The 24,496-nt window shown below is 33.2% G+C and overlaps 1 protein-coding gene across 4 annotated transcripts in view; it reads left to right on the plus strand.

Annotated features, from left to right (window-relative positions):
• Window positions 1-24,496, plus strand: part of LOC140517031 (high mobility group protein B3) — a 37,023-nt gene that overhangs the window by 417 nt on the left and 12,110 nt on the right. The window contains exons 1-5 of one of the 4 annotated variants that reach the window (XM_072627894.1): window positions 3,619-3,833; window positions 5,695-5,857; window positions 6,724-6,863; window positions 7,159-7,333; window positions 10,451-11,627. In XM_072627894.1, the coding sequence (XP_072483995.1) occupies window positions 5,708-5,857; window positions 6,724-6,863; window positions 7,159-7,333; window positions 10,451-10,585 (600 nt within the window). In that variant the 5' untranslated portion in view covers window positions 3,619-3,833; window positions 5,695-5,707 and the 3' untranslated portion in view covers window positions 10,586-11,627. The other 3 variants (XM_072627895.1, XM_072627893.1, XM_072627896.1) reach the window with 3 other exon arrangements.

The following is a 24,496-nucleotide window of genomic DNA, read 5'->3' on the forward strand; positions in this document are numbered from 1 at the left end:
AGCAACAAATTACTTAAATCTGTAAGACAAAAAATATACAAATGCCAAACGAAAAACGGCCAAACTCTGCAGGTACAAAAATGCAAAAATAAAAAAATCCCATACCACAAAAACATAACATTTTAACAAATACACAACAAACAAATACTTATACACACAAAACATACAAATTGCAAATACCTTTAAAACATAAGAAATTACTAAAAATTAAAACAGCGTACTATAAAAAAAAGATGTCAGCTTCACTTTACAAATTCTAACATTACAAAATTTTTTTACAAAATTATCCCTAACAAAAAAACTTCAAAATTTTTCTCAGGCATATTTTATACAATAGCTATAACCAATGATAACATTTGTGATTCCATATACCTGAACTTTTCTCACAAAAGAAAAAAAATTCCAAACTTAATATCAAAACTTTTAGTATATTAATTTTAAATATATTTTAGTAAAACTGGTAGTACCACTTGCTCTCTGCAAACATTATTTAAAACAAAAAATGTACACATATAACATTAAATATGGCACTCTACAACATAAGTTGCAAATCTGAGAAATCAAAAATATTTAATTTTAAAAACTAATAAAGGATATTAAAAGTATTTATTTTACCCTAATCATATTAAAACAATAAAAAAAATTTTTTGAAGCTCAGACTTCCACTTTCTGCTCTGTTTTCTTCTTGTTCCATACATACTAAACACTCACAGGAAACATAACTACATAAAACATTTTCATATTGGCAATTTCAGACAAAAACACTCAACTCCTTCCCTGTAGGTAAATGCACTTCATCACAATTCACTTAACATCACCTTGAATCATTGTTTTGCTCACAATACAAAATCATACACAACTCATCTAACACCATTTCTACTCCTATATTTAATGTACTCTTTGATCTATTCATTTAATTCACCATGAGATTTCTTTCCAAGTTTCCAACATAATCATATACAATATTTCCCAATTGATGGCATCCCTTTCATTCCCACTTCTTGGCCACCACAAAAAGTTAAACTTGTATATGTGAGGTTTTTTTTGAATTTTATGATCCCTTTGAAATAGAAACCCACTTACTAACTGTGGGTTGAGACCTGCAGAAGCAGCCACTGCTGATTCACTGAGAGCAAACCGTACCTGAGTACCTTACATCTCCTAAGTTGTCAGAGATGGGAAAAATTTTAACCACAACATTTTCTTAGATATTTGATGTTAAATTTTTTTGGAGGAAAATGTTAGGAGAATTTGACTTAGATTCTTTTTGTATCGTACCATATTGTCCCTGCCACTTTGTAATATTCTTGATAGTAATAAATAAGAAATGGGTATGGAAAGAAAGATTGAATTCAGTTTTGCATCTGTTAAGTTTATAAGAAGAGATTTTTCATATTTAAAGCACATAATATCTCAAGCATGGTGCCACTTGCTTTACAATTATTATTTCATTGTACTTTTGAACAACCGTTAGGGTTATGTACTGTATTATCCTCATTTTAGAAATGAAGAAACTGAAACAAACAGACATTGTGTCTTTTGCTCAGGGTCACAGAGTTTCACCCACATTTAAACATATCTTTCTGACTCCAAATTCTGCACTCTATCCAGCATAAGTTCAACATATCCAATAACTACTTGAAGAAAACGAAAAGACAGATTTATACTTTAGAACTGAGTAAATACAGTGATAGTTCTGGGGGCAGAAAGACATATTTCTGAAGTCAAATTTGACTTCAGATGCTTGCTAACTATGTGACCGTGGGTGAGCCACTGAACTCTGTTTCCCTCAGTTTTGTAATCTATAAAATGAGCTGGAAAAGGAAATGGCCAAGAAAACTCCAAATTAAGTCACAGGAACTAAAACTCAAGTGAAATGACTGAATAATAATAAATACAGATTTAAATTTAAATTGCTGATTAGCATTTTAGAAAAGTTAGATATGCTATACTTCTAGATAACATTCATTGAAAACAGAAATTAGTGTGCCTATTTTTATGCTAGGCATAAAATGTTTCAAGAATTGAACATGTATTAGGGTATTAAAATCTTAAACAAATTTAGAAAAGCTGTAATATTAAATGCATCATTTAATCATTTCTCATAATACAATAGTATTTCATCACATTTAAACAGCATAGTTCATATACTTTCCAATTGATGGACATTACCTGACTTTCCAATTCTTCTGTGAACGTCTGTGTGTCTTCTATGGTCATAAACTCATTTTTTAAAAATTACTTTAAAGACAAACAAAAGAGTATTAATGTGTCATAAGGAGTTTAGTGGGAGTGTGGTAGAAATAAGTGACAATCATTGGCAATATGGAGATTCCAATTTAACAGAAGAATAAACTATTGAGCACTTAATGAATAGAAGAAAACTTTTATTCACATTCTATATATATTTTTTTCATGTACCATTTATGGCTCTTTGAAAAAAGGAACCTGATGTTATTAGTTACAGAATTTAGCATGTATAACATTAAGCCATTTTTGTTAGAATTTACAGTTAAAGAAAATGTTTCTCTAAGTTCTTCACAATTAAAAGCAAATAAAATCATAAAAAAGAAAGTAAAGATAAAAGGGAAAAAAATCTTTTAAATTATTGTATGAATACATTTTGAGGTCAGGGTTTATATACTTTTCTTTCATGATTAACAAGAGTTGGAACTTCATTTCTTGTTTTGTTGATTGGTGAGGCTTAAGAATGTAAAAAAGAAAAAGTGAAATTTAGGTTATGGTTAAAAATGAATTGTACATATATTTTTGTATGACAAACTGGTTATTGAACTTTTAGTATCATATCCCTGCATGTACCCATTTTTTGAAACAGGTAATGTACATAGGGTACAGAATGATATATATGTTTTTGTACAATTGAAAAAAATTCCTATATTGACCAAGTGTCTTTTTTTAAAAAGTACATTCTTTTCTATATGTCCATACAGTTTAACTTTTAAAAGTAGTTGAAAAGGAAACTGCCCGTAATAGAATTTTTATTTGTTTATAATTTTAATTTGGGTCTTGTTTTTATTATTAATTGCTGGTCTAGAATTCCATTTTTAATTTAGTAAATGTGGTGTTGTTTTGATGCCAATAAATCTTTTGGAAATACTAATTTTATCAACATGATAGCTTTAGAGTATGGTTTGCTATTTTTCCTGCTCATTTTGTACATGGGGAAACTAAGGCAAATAGGGTGATTTGTGATTTGTGTAGAGTAACACAACTGCTAAAGGTTTGGGGTGCAGTTCGAACTCAGGTCCTCCTGTTTATTCCAGGCGACTTTATTCATTGTTTTAGTAGTTTCATTATTTTGTTGGTCAGTGAGTTCTTAAAATTGTAAAGGAGTATGAGTATCATTATTGTAGGTTTTTTCTTTTAGCTTTTGGTTCAAATGTTATAATTTTTATTTTCAGTTTCAGCTTTCGTTTTCATTTTTCTATAAGAGCTAGCATTCAGCATGTAATTTTGTAGTTTTATTAAAGTGTTGTTTGTGTGATAAAACTTTTTGAATTATGTTTTTTTACTAATATTAATTCATTTGGTCTGCTATTTCTTGTGTTTGTGGGTATGTTTTTTGGAATATCAGATGGTTTTGTTTCGCGTTTTCAGGCGGGTTGTTTAATTCAAATAATTTTTATTGCTGAGATCCAATCATCGACTGTGTCTGTTTTATTATGTGGCCAATGGTAGCTCAAAGAGGCTATTTTAACTGTAGTGCCTGTTAGCCAATCACGAGGCTCTCGCGTACTCTGGTATCGCGAGAATTACGGAATTTTTTAGCCTCTCGTTGTGCCCTGTGTTATACAGAGTAGCGAACAATACAGGTACGTTTTTTCGCTCCGCCTGCTTCTGTCGCACTTTGGTCTGATTTCCTGGCTGCATTCACATATTGTGTTATAACCCTTTACCTTTTTTAGTCTACTCTTGCTCTAAATTTTCTTTCATTTAATTTTTTTACCTTTTGCTTTATTATACTTTTTTGCATGAAGACTAAAATTTGCATTCAGTTATTTTGCATTACTAAACTTAAGATTCGTTTATTTTAATATGAAAAGTTGTATTCAGTAAAATATTCTATGTATTCTATGGTGCAAGAAAACAAGGTAAAATATTAATATTTTTGAAGATAGATAAAATTTAAAGACAATTTTCGAAAAAATAATGGAAATTTTCAAATAGATTTCCAACTGAAATTATCTTTGCTGTTACATTTCATGCTGTCACAATTTTTTGTTTCAAAAATCGATGTTAAAACGTTTAGACAAATTGAGAAAGAAAAATTTGCAAATTCAAATCAGTGGAAATTTGTATTTTTACCTTAAATATCGATCATATTCAAGATTATACCCCAGATTCTTTACTTAGTCGTTTATGCAAATGAAAAGTGTGATTTAATCCATATGTTCATTTCTTTCTTATATCGAAATTTAAAACTATTTAAATTATAAATTCTGTAATATATTTCGAATTGACTTATGTCTAAACTATCCTTCGTTGGTTAATTTCCATCCCCTTTCTTTACTTCAATTCTTAATGGCTGAAAAGGGAGGCTTTGTTAATGTAGTGTAATAAAACTAATATTTTGTCACCTAAAACCCTATCCTAAAACTAAACCTCAAAAACCCTTTTGGAAATCTCTGAATTTTTAAATATATTCTAAAGATAATTTACCACCAACCATCAAACACAAATTTCTAGGGGGAGGAGTGTGGCTTTGTTAGCCAGTATGAGAAGCCATTTTAGTTAAACACCGCAGCCCTGAGCCAGAAAAGCAGTACACTGGTTTTATTTATATTTACCTTTAAAATTAAAATTCTTTATCCTTTACTCATACTCACAAAATTATTTACCTTTTAAAAATGTTTCTATTAAAATACTCAATTGAAATATTAAACATTTTACTTAATATGTAAAAAAAAATTTTGCATGCCTTTAATTGTGCACATATACTTTCTCAGTACATAGCATGTTATCAAAAAAAATTTGATTCATGCTTTAAATATATATGTGTAATATATAATTGCATATGTACTTATTACATATTCAGATTGAATGAAATAAAATTTATTACATAGTCAAAATAAAAAAACCATAAAAGTTTTCATTATGAAATTAAAACAAAAAATAAAAATTGATATATTAAAAATGAAACGATTTGAAAATAACTTTTTTTGCTTTTCAAAATAAATGGGTTTACAAGTTGAATGAACTGTTTCCTTTATGTGAAAATTTACCCTATAATCAAACTTTTATACTAACAAGAAACTAGAATCAGTTTATTTTTTTAAAATAATTCTAAAAACCCTTACTACAAAAACTTCTTTAAACATTGCTAAATTGTATTAGAACAGTAGGTGCCTTAGGGTTTACAGTAGTATATATGGAGTCAAAACAACCTCAGTTCATCTTCCTCATGTGTAAAATGACAATAATAATATCCTCTGTTGTTAACATCAATTAAGACAGATATCTGTACAACATTTAGTACAGAACTTGGCACATACTAAGAAATATATTTTATAATTCCTATCGTCTTAAAATAATTATCCTAAGATAAACTTATAACCTAAAAAACAAACTTTCAAAATATTTAAAAAGTTGACTGTCTTAGAATTGCTTATAGTTTTTCCCCCCAAAATAAATGTTTTCAGGTTTTTTTACATTCATGATTATCTTTATTTCTAGCTACACACTAGAGATGGCTAAAGGTGACCCAAAGAAACCAAAAGGCAAAATGTCTGCTTATGCTTTCTTTGTACAAACATGCCGTGAGGAACACAAAAAAAAAAATCCAGAAGTTCCTGTCAACTTTGCAGAATTTTCAAAGAAGTGTTCAGAAAGATGGAAGGTAAAAATTCTTTATATTTAATTGAATTCCTGTTTCTATCTGAAAATCTGTATTTCGTTATTTTTCGTTGTTTCCCCACTGACAATAATGATCTACTTTTTAAAAGGTAAGTGTTTGACACAGTTGATAAACATGCTGGGATGGAAATCAGGAACACCTGAGTTCAAATCCAGCACCACTTGCTATCTTTGTGACCTTGGGCAAATCACTGTAACCCTATTGTCCACATATTCTTCATATATAAAATGAACTGGAGAACAAAATGACAACAATCTTTTGCAAGAAAACCACACATAAGGTCACAGAGAGTCAAACATGAATGAAAACTTAGTAAACCACAAAAACTTTTCAAAAGCACTCATTTAAAAGAATCAGAACTTCATAATTTAATAAGTCCAAGCTTAGCTAAGCAAAATAGAATTTTTATTTTTATTTCACAATGACTATCGATGTACTCAGGACTTGTGTTACAAGGTTGCTTAGCACATTCACTTAAGTGGTACCTTTAACATAAACATTTTAAAATATGCAGATATTTTCAGTGAAATAATACATTTGGTTTATTTTCAGAATGTTCAAAAATGTTAAACAATTCTAATTGTTAAAGAAACTAGTTAAAGATAAAGAACCTGGTGCCAGTGTTTCTTTATTTGAAGTAATACACCAAAATCCTTACATATTCAAAAAATATTCAATTTATTGTTGTAAAGAAGGGACTATTAAAAAAATGATGCACAATCTGACAATATGCAGATACCAAAAGGTTTCCATTAAAAATAAGCATATAGTATGCCTTCAAATTTAGACAATGGTTAGATAAAATAATAATGAAATTTTTTAAATTTTGATTTTTTTTTTAATTAAAGAATATGTCTGGAAAGGAAAAATCCAAGTTTGATGAAATGGCAAAGGCTGATAAGTTGCGGTACGACAGAGAGATGAAGGATTATGGACCAGCTAAAGGAGGGAAAAAAAAAAAGGATCCTAATGCTCCCAAACGGCCCCCGTAAGTAAAACTTCTCTCTCCAAGGAAAATATTAAATTATTTTTTTGTTCTCTTATGAAAACATAACTTTTATGTTTCTCAGAAAGGAAAATTTGCTTTGTACCTTTAGAGTTTAGTATACGCAGAAAAATATCCTCTGAAATCCAATATATATATATTTTTTTACTTTAAATTTGGGGCCTCTTAAAATTAACCTTTAAGTTGTACATCACCTGGGTTTTTAAAAAAGAAAAAAAAATCTTAAATTTTGTCAGGAGTCAGATAACTAAAATCATTATCTATGACTTTCTCCAAGGTCTGGCTTCTTCCTATTCTGTTCAGAATTTCGCCCCAAGATAAAATCTACAAATCCTGGAATATCCATTGGGGATGTAGCAAAAAAACTTGGTGAGATGTGGAATAATCTGAGTGACAGTGAAAAGCAGCCATATAACAATAAGGCAGCAAAACTGAAGGAAAAGTATGAAAAGGTAAGTTAAATATCATGAGATAACCTTGTAACATATTTTCCAAAAAAATTAGTATCTTCTTGTCATCTGTCACATCTGGCCTTATGTCTCATTGAAACCTTAAATTTTTCTACTCTTTTGTTTATCCTTTCATTGCCTTCTTAAGCTAATACCCCTTAATTAATTATCTTTATTATTATTTATCTTTTTCATTCCTGTTCAGCCAATTGTACTAAACCTTCTTTACATTAGTTATTGACAGGCCTTCACATCTCCTGCTTTCATTTGCTCTTATACTTTTTAAAAAATTATTGATGCCTTTTATTTTTATTTTATCCTGATGATTTGAGTATTTGAGAGTTAAATGGACCAACAGAATATTCCCATATTTTGCTTAAAGACTTAAGTGAGGGTGAACACCACTACATACTTTTTAAGAAACTTTTTTTCCTGACAACTTTCTTAGAGTCCTTTTCCTCATTTGACACTGGTTCAGATACTTGAAAAATGTTATCATTTTTCCCTCCAATTATCTTTTTTTTTCTAAGTTTAATACAGCAATTCCTTCATATGATATTGCTTTAAGGCCTTTCAGAGTCCTTTTTAAACTATGATGACTGTAATTGAAAATTCCAAGAAATACTCCCTCTTCTCTCTTTATATATTATCAAGATTGCTGTAAATCTTTGAAGAACAATTTCTTATGTCTTGTACTTATGTTGACATTTTTGTGTCCAAGTTTGATATTTTCCATTTAACTTTGTAAGATTATTATAATCTGTCAAGATCCCTTTGGATCTGACATTTCTTCCTCTATATTTGCTACCTGCAGTTGTGTTGAGAATATCATAAGTCCTTGTTTAAATATAGACAATTTACCTTTGAGTTCACACATCCAATCTGTATATTTCCATTTCCTCAACTATAAAATTGGTATAACATTAACACTTATTTCTCAGTGTTGAGAATAAAATGAGATAATATTCAGTGAGTGCCCAGTATTTGCATTGACTCCTTTTCCATTCAGTCCATTCTCTGCCCCAACTTTCTTACCTTTTTTCAAAGCAATTTTTATTCCTTCATAGACATTAAAAATAATTTAATGTTTCTGCATTTTGGTGAGATTTATAGTAGTTTCTGTAAATTAGCATGTGCAATTGAGAAACAGAAATATCCTTTTGTATTCCCATTCTGTATTATCCATAGCTCTGATTTTTCTAAATTTTATAATGTATTCAGTTTTTATTGTTTATTTTATTCTTGCATTCATCTAGTCCTGAGAAAAGTAAATTGAGGTCCCTCACTGTATTTTAAAATGTACCATTTTACTGTATTTTCTACTGTAATTCATTTTAACTTTCCCTTCAAGTATTTGTGTGCTCTGCAATTCAGTATTGACATTAATTTTCTGTGGTACGTTTTGTTCAAATATAGTGCTGATCTCTTTTAATTACATCTATTTTTGCTTTTTTTTTCCAGAAAACTTAATTATTAATTATTAATTACTCTTCCTGCTTTTCTTAATGTCACTTGAAACATAATTTGCTTCACCAAATTATATGTATGTCCATGAGTATTTCTGTTTATATATATATATAATATACTAAATTATATATAATATATATTATAAATGGATAATTACAGCTGATAAGTGATTATAATTCAAGGCACTCAAGGCAATGATTATTGATCTTTCACATTTCAGCTCCTAAGTTTCAATTTCAGAGTTTCTGTGTAACTGTTTTTTTCATCAGGAGTACTTGAAATACTCTGTTTCATCAGAAGTTCATTCCCCTTGCCTTGCCTACCTCACACAACCAGAAAATGTAGCATTATAACAGTCATTTTTGCTGTATAGGCTCTTCTTGGCTGTAAATCCACATCCTTTGCCTTCTGGAATACTGTATTTCAGATTCTCTGCTCTTTTGTAGTGGTGAGCCTGACTGCAGTTCCTCAGTACTTGAATTGTTGCTTCCTTGATGCTTGCATAGTCTTTTGTTGATCTGGACACTCTAGATTCTGGCTGTTACTCATGTAGCTTCTTGGATTTTCTTTTAGGAAATGACCAATGGATTCTTTCTATTTCCATTTTGCACTTAGGTTCTCAGAGATCTGTTATGCCATGATCTGAAGGACAGGCCTGGAATCTGCAAGCTTTTGGTGTCCCCAGATCTAGAACAGTCTGTGATTGCTGCCCTTGGTTGTGAGCTCCTGGCCTAGATAGACTGTTGCTGGACTCTCCCTTTAGCAGGCAGCTAGGGAACTCTGTAGGGTCAGAGCAGAACTGTATCCTTCCCTTTGGACAGGAATGTTTGCCCTACTTATTCCTCCGCAGGCTTGAATAGATGCTAGAAGGGAGACCCTGCTTTGAATCTGTGATCCAACCAACATTGTTGCTGCTGCTGCTGCTGGTTCTACCAGGAGGTTCTACCTTCTATACCCAAGAACACTATGTTATAGGAAGTGCCCTTTCTCAGTCTATTCTGCTTCTACAACATATGTTTTCTCTAGTATCTCTTCCCTCCATTGTCTAACCTGCCAAATTCTTTCTTCCCTACTAGAAACACAGCTTGATCCCCTTCATCCTGTAAAAAAAATCTCTTACTATCTATATATATATATCTTGCTAGACCTACTCAATAATACTTTGTACATCCCTCTTGCAGTTAAATTGCCTTCAAAAGAATTAGCTGTACTCCATATGTCTGCTTACTTTTGTATTGCTCACTTGCAACCTTACAATTCCATGAAGACTTCTCTCTCTAAAGTTATTAGCTCTGTTTTTGCCAGATCTCATGAGCATATCTCAGTTCTTGTTTTTGTTGACCTTTAAAACCTTTGAATATATAGTTCTTGAAGGCAAGGGTAGTTTTACTTTTGTTTTAGTATTCCTACTACAGCATTGAACACATAATAAATGCTTGTTGATTTATTGAATACTCTTTTCATCATTTTTAACTTGGAAGTAGTCCATATTTTTCCCAATGGAAAAAGCATTTTTAGTTTGAACATTTTAATTCTACAAAAAACATTAATTATATTACTAAATATTAAATTAAATATTGAATCCATATTACTTTCTACATAGATTTCTGTCTGGTTATTTGACAGGTAATTCTTTAATTACTTCTCAAACAGGATGTTGCTGATTATAAGTCCAAAGGAAAGTTTGATAGTGCAAAGGGAACAGCTAAAGCTTCCCGGAAAAAGGTAGAGGAGGAAGAGGAGGAAGAGGAAGAAGAAGATGACGAAGATGACGAAGATGATGAATAAAACTATATTATTTGTCTTAAATACCATAGAGTTGGGGAAACACTAAAGCACCTTTATTGATACAGTGTCAATATATTTGTACCATTTAACTTTTAAAATTGGAAACAAGTGTTCTAGACACTTTACCTGGTTTATATGTTACAGGTATAGGTGTTATGAGCACCTTTAAACTGTATCAAAGTTGTACATATTTCCAAACATTTTTAAAATAAAAAGGAAATTTAGTGTTTTCCTCTCTCTGTGCACTTTGCTGTTGCTATAACAAAACATTTTAAAAAGTAACAAGATTTTGTGTGTGTTAATTATGGTTATTGTTTAGAAATCCCAGAATGTAAAGTTACACTCTCTCTGTATATCTTGGAGAGGATGGGGTATATGTAAATATATCCACACACCCATATAAACATACACCCACATATACATACACACAACATATACATATATATATGCATATTGTGTGTGTGTTTATATGTAGTAGACAAATTCTTCTCACAAATATTTGGAATTATGACACTTTAGAAAGGGAAAATTAATTTCACTCTTTCATTAGGTGCCATGGCCTAAAGCATGCACTGTTAGAATAGCTTTATACGATGAGATTGTTCATCTAGCTCAAAGTTTTCATTTTGTATATAGTGAAATAGCAGTCTTCTGCCATTCCTTGATGTTGCAAAGGGGTTAGTATATCAGCTGGCATGAAAAATGGTTTTTTGGTTGTGGTTGTTAAATGCTGTCGTTTTAAAATGGAAGCTTTTTTAAAAAACTAGAGAGACAATACAACAATGGCAGTTAAGACATTCTGTACCTAATATTTGGAACATTTTGTTGATTTTTTTTTGTATGTTCAGAATGCTAAAAATGTTTTCCATACTAAATAAACAGTATTAACATTTTTAAATTGGTTTTTACAAGATTGACAATTGATGGTAATTTTTTAAGGAAACCTCAGAGCTTATTGTTGGAATTTTTAGTCAACCAGGAACACATCTTAGAGAACAGCTGATGTAAACCCAAACTTATAATAAAAAATATTACAAACATTGCTAAGATGATGATGTTTCCCTAACATTAGTGATAATTAGTACTTGTATCTAATTTAGCTTAATGGATGATTTTGGTTACTTTATTTATAGACTAATGTTGAGCTAATGTACAAAATGCAAATATTTTAGTTTCAAGTAAAAAATGATTTTACATTAGAAAACTATTAGTAGGAAATGGATGAATTTAAAACTGATCCATTTTAAAACACTATTTAGGACATAGTTAAATTAAGATGGTATTAATTTATTTGAAGATATGTCAAGTGGAATTGATACTCTAAATCTAGAGCTGTCTGTTTCAGTTTATTTTTTAAATATGATATATTATTTTACTCTTAATTTTTTTCAGATTCTACTATTTTACTTATCAAAGAGAAGCACTATAAATTGCTTGATTATGCTAATGTTGAGTCAGTAGCTTCTCTATATAGACTGTACTTAGTAGGATAGGAACATAAATTCTGATTTAGTAGTAAAGTAAATCATTTGGTAGAACTCTAGGCACTGAAAATGCTGAACTACAATTTTCAAAGGTCAGATAAAAAGTTTGATTATTTCAAATACTTTAAAACAGTTTATTCTACATTGAAAAAAAGAGGCTGTAAGTAACATCAGTATTACGAGTAAATTCAAGCTAGGAATTAAAAGTTTGATGTGGCTGATAAGTAATGGAGGTATGCAGAGCATTATAGCAAATGAAAGCAGTCTACAGATGTGAGATGGATATAAGTAACAATAACAGTAAAAATTTATCAAAATTCATTTTTAAAATTGGGAGGATAATTCATGTAACATCTCTTGTGGTTTATCATTCATTCATAGAGTTCTCAAAGTATTTGAACTATTAGATTTCAACATCAGAATTAGTAATATTAACCTCATCGAATAGTTTCATTGTACTAAATAAATCTTCATGTTATATTAGAGCATAAAATAGGTCACCTATTATTGTTTTAGTACTTACTGAACAAAATCAAAACTCAGCTTCCTCCCTTGGACTACTTAGTTCCATATTCTCTTCTTTCCTCCTTACCCTTGCCTGAAGTACAGAAGGCACATGATTTTATGTAGATCATATGAGCACAGGGATGCAAAACAATATTTCCATATTAGCCATATGCAAAAGAAAACACCAAAAAAAAAGAAAGTCAAAAAAATTTCCTTGGACCTATCTTCAGTCTCCATCATCAATTCTTTCTGTGGAGATGGACAACATTTTTCAGCATAAGTCCTTCAGAATTGTCTTGGGTTGTTGAAAGTGAAGTCATTCGCAGTTGATTATATCACTATTATTACTGTAAACAATATTGTCTTGATTCTGCTCACTTAACTTTGCATCACTTCACATAAATCTTCCCAGGCTTTTCTGAAACTTATAAAAGCAAAATATACACTACAATAGCAATCATATACTACAAATTGTTCAACCAGTCCAAGTGGACAGGTATTCTTTTTTTTATTTTACCCTATTTTATTTTATTTTTTTAAATTTATTTATTTATTTGACTTTTAACATTGATTTTCACAGAATTTTGGGTTCCAAATTTTCTCCCCCGTTGTCCCCTCCCCCCACCCCAAAACACCAAGCATTCCAATTGCCCCCATCACCACTCCGCTCTCTCCTCCATCATTCCTCTCTGCCCTTGTCTCCATCCTCTCCTCTGTCCTGTTGGGCCAAATAACTTTCTATACCCCTTTACCTGTATTTCTTATCTCCTAGTGGCAAGAACAGTACTCGACAGTTGTTCCTAAAACTTTGATTTCCAACTTCTTTTCCTCCCTCCCTCCCCACCCCCTGCCTTTGTAAGGCAAGCAATTCAATATAGGCCAAATCTGTGTAGTTTTGCAAATGACTTCCATAATAGTCATGTTGTATAAGACTAACTATATTTCCCTCCATTACTTCTATTCTCTCTTTTGATCCTGTCCCTCCCGGTGAGTGTCGACCTCAAATTGCACCCTCCTCCCCGTGCCCTCCCTTCCATCATCCCCGCCACCCTTCTCCCCCACTTTCCTGTATTGTAAGATAGGTTTTCATACCAAAATGAGTGTGCATTTTATCTTTATTCATGTTTTTCTCTCACCTCCCCTCTTTTTCCCTCCACTAAAAAGTCTTTTGCTTGCCTCTTTTATGAGAGATAATTTGCCCCATTCCATTTCTCCCTTTCTCCTCCCAATATATTTCTCTCTCACTGCTTGATTTCATTTTTTTAAGATATGAGCCCATGCTCTTCAGTTCACTCTGTGCACTCTGTCTCTATGTGTGTGCGCGTGTGCATGTGCATGTGTGTGTGTGTAATCCCACCCAGTACCCAGATACTGAAAAGTTTCAAGAGTTACAAATATTGTCTTTCCATGCAGGAATGTAAACAGTTCAACTTTAGTAAGTCCCTTATGACGTCTCCTTGCTGTTCACTTTTTCATAGTTCTCTTCATTCTTGTGTTTGAAAGTCAAATTTTCTTTTCAGCTCTGGTCTTTTCATCAAGAATGCTTGAAAGTCCTCTATTTCATTGAAAGACCAATTTTCCCCCTGAAGTATTATACTCAGTTTTGCTGGGTAGGTGATTCTGGGTTTTAGTCCTAGTTCCTTTGACTTCTGGAATATCCTATTCCATGCCCTTCGATCCCTTAATGTAGAAGCTGCTAGATCTTGTGTTATCCGGATTGTATTTCCATAATACTTGAATTGTTTTTTCCTAGCTGCTTGCAATATTTTCTCCTTGACCTGGGAACTCTGGAATTTGGCCACAATATTTCTAGGAGTTTCTCTTTTTGGATCTTTTTCAGGTGGTGATCGGTGGATTCTTTCAATATTTATTTTGTCTTCTGGTTCTAGAATATTAGGGCAGTTTTCCTTGAAAATTTCATGAAAGATGATGTGTAGGCTCTTTTTTTGATTCTGGCTTTCAGGTAGGCCCATAATTTTTAAATTGTCTCTCCTGGATCTATTTTCCAGGTCAGTTGGTTTTCCCAATGAGATATTTCACATTATCTTCCATTTTTTCATTCTTTTGGTTTTGTTTTGTGATTTCTTGGTTTCTCACAAAGTCATTAGCCTCCATCTGTTCCATTCTAATTTTGAAAGAACTATTTTCTTCAGTGAGCTTTTGAATCTCCTTTTCCATTGGGCTAATTCTGCTTTTTAAAGCATTCTTTTCCTTATTGGCTTCTTGAACCTCCTTTGACAATTGAGTTAGCCTATTTTTCAGGGTGTTATTTTCTTCAGCATTTTTTTGGGTCTCCTTTAGCAGGGTGCTGATCTGCTGTTCATACTTTGCTTGCATGTCTTTCATTGCTCTTCCCAGTTTTTCCTCCACCTCTCTAACATAATTTTCAAAATTTTCTGAGCTCTTTATGAGCTTTTCCCAGGTCTGATCCCATTGAGTGGGCTGGGATACAGAAGCCCTGACTTCCGTGTCTTTCCCTGATGGTGAGCACAGCTCATCAGAAAGGAGGGGAGGAAAAACCTGTTCACCAAGAAAGTAACCCTCTATAGTCTTGGTTTTTTTCCCTTTTCTGGGCATTTCCCCAGCCAGTGACTTGACCTCTGAATATTCTCCTCACACCCACCTCGCCTCCGGATCCTCCCAGCCAGCGCTTGGGGTCTGAGACTCAAATGCTGCTTCCCAGCCCCAGGGCTTTGGGCGGGGGCAGGGCTGCTATTCAGTGTGAGATTAAGTTGAGGGGCTCAGTTCCCTCAGGGGGTTTATGCAGAGACCTTTAACAATAGATCCGGGCTCCTGCCTGTTTGGGGAGCCCCGGTCTGCTCCAACCTCCGCTGGTGCCTCCCGAGGGGGCCTGACTCATGGGCCCTCTCAACCCGCCAAAGAGACCCTCTCACTGACCCTTGTCACCTGTGGGTGGAGGGACCCGCACGGCTGCTGGAGATTCTGTCCCTGAAGCCTGCTCGGATCTGCTCCTCTCAGCGCTGGGCAGCCGCGGCAGGGCTGTGCTCGGCTCCACATCCACAGCGCGTTGGACCTTTTGCGAGAGGTTTTCAGGCTCTCTGGAACAGAAATCTTATCTGCTCCGCTGTTCTGTGGCTTCTCCTGCTCCCGAATTTATTGGCAGCTCTTTTCTACAGATATTTCATAGGCTGTGGGTTCGGAGCTAGCGTATTTGTGTGTTTCTACTCTGCCATCTTGGCTCTGCCCGACAGGTATTATTCTTCAATTGTTCAGTCATGTCTGATTCTTCAACACCCCATGAACCATGGCAGGCCAGGTCCTTCTATTTTCCACTGTATTTTGAACTCTGTCCAAAGTCTGTTCAGATTTATTCTTTCCATGACACTATCCATCTTATCTTCACTGTCCCTTTTTTCTATTGCCTTCAATGTTTCTAATATAAAGGTCTTTTCCAATAAGTCACATCTTCTCATTAGGTACCCAGTGTATTTAAGCTTCAGCTTCAATATTTGACCTTCCAATGAATAGCCTGAATTTCTTTGAGTAATAACTGACTAAATCTTGCTATGCAAGGGACTCTCAAAAGATTTCTTCATAATTGGTATGATTCTGCAGTGCTCAATTTTCCTTATACTCTTACATTGATACTAGAAAAATTAGGACTTTGACCTGCTGTCTAGACATGTCATAGCTTTCTTTTCAAGGATCAAGCATCTTTTCATTTTGCGGCTGCAGTAGTCTTTTAGGCCAATACTAAAAAACAAGAACAAAAAACTGACACAGCTTCCATTTCTTCTCCCTCTTTTTGCCAGGAAGCAATGGGACCAGTTGCCAAGATCTTAGGTTTTTTAATATTACACTTCATTCTCTTCTTTCACTATCAAGTGGTTTCTTAATTTCTCTTCACTCTCTGTGGTATCATCTATATATCTGAGATTGTTGATATTTTTCCCAGCAATCTTAATTCCAGCTTTTGATTCATCTAGCCTGGCATTTCACATGATGTACTCTACATATAAGTTAAATAAATAAGTTGACAGTTGTGATCTTTTCCCAATCTTAAAACAATCAGTCGTTTCATGTTCTATTCTAACTGTTGCTTTATGGACCTCATACAGGTTCCTCATTAAATAAGATGATCTAACACTCCCATCTCCTTGAGGACATAGCACTTTTTTTTTTCACTGTGATCTACACAAACACTTTAGCATAGTCAGTGAAGCAGAAGTAGATGTTTTTCTGAAATCCCTGTATAGTCCAGTAAATGCTGGCAATGTGGTTTCTGTTTCCTCTGCCCCTTTGAAAACAATGCTCTTCCAGTAATTTTTGACTAAGTTGAATCTTAGCTTACAGAATCCTAAGTATGACTATGCTGGCATACGAGTGCAATTGTTTGGTGATTAGAACATTCCCTAGCACTACCTTCTTTAGGACTGCCACATAAACTGATCTTTTCCAATCCAGTGGCAACTGTTAAGTTTTTAAATTTCCTGGCACATTAAGTACAGCACTTTAACAGCATAATCTTTTAGGGTTTTAGGTAGCTCAGCTGGAGTACATCACCTCCACTAGCCTTTTTGTTAGAAATATTTCCTAAGAAAGACCCACTTGATGTAATTTCTTAGGATATCTGAGTCTAGATCAGTCACCACACTATCATGGGTATGTGCTTATGGGTCAGGTAGAGATCTTTCTTGTATACTTATTTTGTGTAGCCTTGCCATATTTTTCTAATTGATTCTGCTTGAATCCTTATCATTTTGGTCTTTTATCATGCCCATTTTTGCATGAAACTTTTCCTTGATATCTCCAATTTTTTTTAAAGACATCTCATCTTTTCCATCCTATCATTTTATCCCCTTAATTTCCAGTCCTTTGACACCACAAAAAAAGTATTGCTGTAAGTATGTTTGTTAGAAGTCCTTTTTCTTTTTTATTCTTTGATCTGTTTGGGAAATAGGACTAAATGTCACATTTTTGACTCAAAGTTTTATACCTCTTTAGGCATAGTACCAAATTGTTCTCCAGGATAGTTGGGATCAGTTCACAGTTCTATCAACAACTTATTAGTATACCAGTTTTTTCACATCTGTAATTTTCCTTTTCTATCACAGTAGCCAATTTGCTACATATAACATAGCACTTAAAAGTTGTTTTAATTTGCATTTCTCTAATCAATATGGGATTTTTATATGACTAAACAAGTGATTTTTTATTTTGTAAACTTCCTGTTCATATCCTTTGAATGACTTGCTTGCTTATCCCTATAAATATGACTCAGTCATTATTACATTTGAGAAATGAGGCCTTTATCAGAGAAACTTGCTTTAAATTTTCCTCCAGTTTATTGATTTTGTTATAATCTTGGCTACCTTGGTTTTGTTTGTGCAAAACCTTTTTAATGTAATGTAATCAAAGTTATATCTACCTCCAAAAAATTTTTTTCTATCTCATTTGATCATTAATTCTTTCCTTTTCCAAATGTCTGAAGATATGTTTCCATCCTTCCAAAATCTGCTCACAAACCCATTTCAACTTTATCTTGACATATGGTATGCAATGTTGTCCATGCCCAATTTCTGACATACTATTTTCCATTCTCTTAGCAATTTTTGTCAAGTAATGATTTCTTGTCCCAGAAACTGTGTACCAAATGTGTTTCACTGATTCAGAAACAGTGATAGTTTTATTTCCTCATTGTCTGTTCTAATTTCTTTAATTTTTTTCTTGCCTTATTATTATTCTAGCTAGCATTTCTGGTATAATATTGAAAAATAATGGTGAAAAATAATGGCCTCCTTGCTTCACCCTTGATCTTACTGGGAAGACTTATTACTTATTTCCACTACATATAATACTTACTGATTGTTTATCATTTTAAGGAAAACTCCATTTATTCCTATACTATTCCTATATTTTTAATAGGAATGAGAGTTGTATTTTGTCAAAAGCTTTTTCTTCATTTTTATGCATTTCATTGTGAGGTTTTCTAATTTAATATATCCTGATTTAATATCCTAATGATACATATTAAATTTTGTGTTCTCTGTCATGCTGAAAAAAAGGTATTTTTTTTCTAATTCTTTGTAAATATTGGGAGAAGGGAAGGTATACAGACACTGGAACTACTTCTCACCAATCAAGCCTAAGAAACATCTTTGTTTCCTTTTATGGAAAAACTAACCTTGTTGGTACAAAAAGTAAGTATAGTACAAGTGATAGGTAAGAGGAGTTCTCAGAGTCGTGTAATTAGAGATAAATGTAAGACATATTGTAGAGGGAGAAATGGTGAGATCTGTCTATTAATTGGATACATAAGAAGAGTTAAATAAGGAATCAATAAGTTGTGAACTTGACTGACTGGCAGATTGGTGAAACCCTCAAGATTAATGAGAAAATTCAAAAGTTGAGTCAGTTTGAAGGAAAAGATAATTGGTTCTATTTTAGACATTCTGAGTTAGAGCAACCTACAGGACACTCAATCCTAAACAACCAGGGGCTGTTTCATAATTTGAATGTAGAATTCTGGACAGAAATATGGGTTGAACAATAACTGAATCAATGGAAGCTGAAGACTCCACTGAGAGTGTATGTTGCTGGTTAGTCATTTTTTTTTCACTCACAAGTCCCTACCTGTCTAGCACAGAGTGGACTGAAATTCTGTTTTACCCAGGAACCCTAAGGATCTTCTTCTCTTAATTTGATTTTTTTTTTCCTGATGAAAAAGGGCTGCCTTTTGAGTAACTATTTAAAGAAGCCTATTCATTGAATGGATGTATGTCACTCAAAGTGAGAATATGACCTTAGCCTGAAAGGGGCAGGGTCTCCCATTGCATCCTGAGCCATCTCCAGCCTTCTTGATAAAGAAGCCTAAATATATAAATAAATAAATCTATATCCAGATGGTTCAGTAGGAGAAGTGAGGTTGGTGACCTTGCACAGCCTCTCTCACTCAAATCAAAGTCAACTACAAGTCATGTCACCATCTTGATGTCATGCTCCCCTTTGAGAATGAAGGACAAATACAACTGAGCCCTCTAGAGAAAGTTTGCTATAGAAGAAAAGAATATCTAACCCTAACCCAGAGTAACTCAGTATAATGTTGAGAAGCTGGAGAATTGAGAAGAGACCAGTATGAAATATTTACTTTAGCCACATATATCTTTGGTTTTTAAAATAGAGAAAACTTGTACTAAAATGAGCAGCTAAAGTTGTTTTAAGCTAAAGCTGTTTTATATGTCTAAATGTCTTCCATCCACAGAGAGAAAGAATACATTAAAACTTGAACAATATTTTTTTTTAATTAAGCAACAAAGTAGAAATTTAAGACACAAAGAGATTAATAAAAAATTTTAGAACTATTGGTTGAAAAAATTAGAAGTTGGTGTTCTGGATATTTTTTTACACCCAAGGAAGAATTTAATAATAAGTAATTAGCTAACTAGATTTTTAGAAAGACAAATGAAAACCAAATTGATAAGATAAAAAATAAACAAGAAAAAAAATTGCTCAGATTGTTCAGAAAAAAATTCACAGCAAATGAAGATGAAAATATATACCAATATCAGTACAAGAAACTATTTTCCAAATTAGATGCTAACAAAACTGTTAACTTAAAGGAAATAGATAAATACTTACAAAAATATAAATACCCAGGTTAACAAAGCAAGAATCACAGAATCTAAGTAATCTAGTCCCAAAAAAAATCAGGATAGGCACAAATGAATTCTCATGGGGAAAATAAAAACTGCAGTATCAAATGAAGTTTTTAAAAATTCTATTATTCACAGAATTAATTGCAATATTACGTGTATAATTTTCAACAATAGGAAAAGGAGGGACTTTCTTATTCCTTCCTATGATACAATTCTCATTTGAAAATACAAATATGGTTACAGGGAAAAAAAAGAAGAGAAAGAAAAATGTAGCTCAAATATTAAAATATAAACACTGCTATGAAAACGTAAGTAAAATACTAGAAAATATAAGAAGGACTATGCACTTTAATCAGAGTACAGAGTTGTTTCTGTTCAACATAAAAAATACTACAAATATAATAAATTGTGTTAGAGTTAAACTAAGAAAAATGATATCGCACTCTACCAAGCTACTTAACTGCTTATGAGAACATACAAGAACTTTAAAAAGCATATCCCTAGAACTTGATAGGTTCCTGTCTCTTGGTTACTTGAGGGCATAAAAAGATTCAGTCATTCAGAGGACAGGTTTTTCAGACTTACTGGGTGCTTGAGATTAGTCAAGTGCTGAAGCTAAGCTAAAACCTGAAATCAGTAGAATCTGAGTTCCAATCTGATCTCAGACATTTACTGTGTGTTCCTGGGCAAGTCACTTAACCCCATTTGCCTCAGTTTCCTCATCCATAAAATGATCTGAAGAAAGAAATGGCAAACCACTCCAGTGTCTTTGCCAAGAAAAGAACATCAAATGGGTTACAAAGAGCTGAACATTACCATAAATGACAGAACAACATACTCTACCATCCAGGTAGATTGTATTTGAAAAACGTTTTTTACTGCTTCAAGTTTCTTGACCACATTTTAAAAATCTGGCTTCTGATTTCATTTTTCCACTATTAAGTATTATCATCATTTATCAATAATCTCTTTTTTGTTTTTATTTTTCAGTTAACAGTTTCTCTCTCCTTTCCACTTACCTGCAGTCAATTAAGAAGAAAAAAAAAGTATTGTATCACTTATAAAGCAAAACATATTTTCTTATTAGCATTTTGCATCACTAATCCTTCACTTTTGTATTTTTATCCATTTTTAGTACCATTACTAATTGATAGAATTCTCCACTTGAAGTTGCTTGTATACCACATCATTAGTATAGGAATTGTTTTCTGAGTTTCTCTCTGAATCAATTCATAATAAGTTTTAATGGGCAAAATGGAGACAGAGCAATATATTTCAAAATATCCTGCAAAGTACTACTACTATCTCAGTGGGGGAATGGCTGAACAAGTTGTGGTATATGATTGTGATGGATTACTATCATGGAATAAAAAAACAACAATCCATAATACTGGAAATACTTATATGAACTGACGCAATGTGAAATGTGCAGAATCAGACCAAGAGAATATAGTTCACAGTAAAAACAATACTTATGATGATCATCTGTAAATAATTTAGCTATTCACAGCAATACATTGATCCAATACAATTCTGAATGATGAAAGGGCCTCTATCTCTAGAGAAAAAAATTGGTACAGCCTAAATGTAGATGGAGGATAATTTTTCTTTACTTTTCTTCAGGTTATTTTTGTCTGTGTTTTCTTTCATAGCATGACTTACTAGGAAATATGTTTTGCATAACTACACATATTATAATCTATGTAAAATTGCTGACCTTTTTAATGGGGTGCAGGAGGGAAGGAGAGAGAGATTGTAGAATTCAAAATTTGAAGAAAAAATATTAAAATTGTTTTTACATGTGACTGGACAAAAATAAAATATTAAATTGTTTAAAAAGTTGAAGAAAGAATCTTGCAAAGCTATGATCATCAAAACAGTTAGGTACCTGAAGAGGTTTATTATTGGAACAGATTAGGCATGTTAATTTACAGAAGCAAAGGAGCACAGCAAGTGTAGTTTTTGACCCAAAACACAAGCTGTTGGTATAACTATTCAACAAAAAGTGTTATAAAATTTGGAAAGCAGTCTGACAGACAGTAACCCCATACCAACATGTCACACCAAAATGAGTTTATGATTTAGATATAAAGGGTGATATAAACAAATTGGTGAAACAGAAGAAATTAAGGAGATGAGAGAGTCACATAAGATGAAAATGGACATTATAATTATGTAAAATTGTAAAAGTTGTGCAGTATATATCTTATATGTTGATCATATTATATTTAACCAATGTATAAAATATATAAAACTGATGCCATATATACTCTAAATTTTTGCAGCCATCAGAGGTTGATGTACTCATTGCCAGAGCTAGCTTAGTGTTTGGGAGGCTCCAAAGAAAATTTTGGAGAGAAGAGGTATTAGAATGACTACTAACATGAAGGTCTACAGAGCCATTGTGCTCACCTTGTTGTTGTAAAAAACCTGTGAAAAAACCTGTGAAACATACCTGCACTATGCCAGGAAAATGAATCACTTCCATTTGAACTATCTTAGGAAGATTCTGAGGATCACCTGGCAGGCTCAAGCTGAACTGCCAAGCATTCAAACTATGCTTCAGAGAGAGCAACTCCAATGGGTTGGCCATGTAGTTTGAAGGCAAAAATGTATGCTTGCCAAAAAGACTATTTTATGGAGAACTCACATGGGATAGGTGATCACATGGTGATCAGAAGATACAAGGACACTCTCAAAGTCTCTCTCAAGAACTCTGGATTTGACTGTGCAACATGGGAGACACTGGCACAGGACCATTCAGCATGGAGTGCCCACATCAGAAAGGGTGCTATGCTATCTGAGCAAAGCAGAATTGAGACAGCACAAAGTAAATGTAGAATGCGAAATTTGGAGTATCCACTCCAAATATTCATGCAGAGTATCTGTGCCCAATTTGTGGTACAGCATTCTAAGCTTGTATTGGTCTGATCAGCCACAGTCATACACACTGAAACTTCACTTTATCACGGTGATGTCATTTTGGTCCTCTTCAAGAATGAAGGACAACAAACAATTATCAAGACACAATAGAGTCACTTTATTGATGATCTAATTGGATTTCTTCCATGGCACTTGATGATAATGTTCATAGAAAACACAGAAACATCTGGCCATATTTGAATATAAGCAGTTTGCTACCTTTGTTTAGTCTCATATTGTCATTCATATTTACCTTTTCAGTTTCAGAGTTTCTGTGTAACTGTTTTTTTCATCAGGAGTACTTGAAATACTCTGTTTCATCAGAAGTTCATTCCCCTTGCCTTGCCTACCTCACACAACCAGAAAATGTAGCATTATAACAGTCATTTTTGCTGTATAGGCTCTTCTTGGCTGTAAATCCACATCCTTTGCCTTCTGGAATACTGTATTTCAGATTCTCTGCTCTTTTGTAGTGGTGAGCCTGACTGCAGTTCCTCAGTACTTGAATTGTTGCTTCCTTGATGCTTGCATAGTCTTTTGTTGATCTGGACACTCTAGATTCTGGCTGTTACTCATGTAGCTTCTTGGATTTTCTTTTAGGAAATGACCAATGGATTCTTTCTATTTCCATTTTGCACTTAGGTTCTCAGAGATCTGTTATGCCATGATCTGAAGGACAGGCCTGGAATCTGCAAGCTTTTGGTGTCCCCAGATCTAGAACAGTCTGTGATTGCTGCCCTTGGTTGTGAGCTCCTGGCCTAGATAGACTGTTGCTGGACTCTCCCTTTAGCAGGCAGCTAGGGAACTCTGTAGGGTCAGAGCAGAACTGTATCCTTCCCTTTGGACAGGAATGTTTGCCCTACTTATTCCTCCGCAGGCTTGAATAGATGCTAGAAGGGAGACCCTGCTTTGAATCTGTGATCCAACCAACATTGTTGCTGCTGCTGAACACTATGTTGTAGGAAGCGCCCTTTCTCAGTCTATTCTGGCTTTGTGATCCAATGCTTTTGTGTTGTTCTAAGACCTCCTTTTGTCTGCAGTTTCTTCCTGGGAACTAGAGTGTGCTTTCCGCACTCTCCAAACAAAGCTGGGCTGAACAAAGGACCTTTCTGAATTTTCTGATCAGGATTAGGAAGTGCATTTTATAATTCTCCTTGGAGGAGTTCTGAGTACAAGAGTTCAGCTAACATTACTTCCTTCTATCCTACCAGCATGGCTCCCAAATCATTTTACAAAATAGTTTGCCCATTCAACAATTTCCCCAAATTTTTTTTCCCTTTTTTCCCCTTATCCTCTTTAATGTTATTTCTATCTTTTGTTCATTTTTGTCAATTTTCTAGGAAGAAGGTTTTGTAAGTTTCATTTTTCTTATAAATTTTGTG

The sequence above is a fragment of the Notamacropus eugenii genome, unplaced genomic scaffold, assembly GCF_028372415.1.
Source record: "Notamacropus eugenii isolate mMacEug1 unplaced genomic scaffold, mMacEug1.pri_v2 scaffold_102, whole genome shotgun sequence".
Lineage (NCBI taxonomy): Eukaryota > Metazoa > Chordata > Mammalia > Diprotodontia > Macropodidae > Notamacropus > Notamacropus eugenii.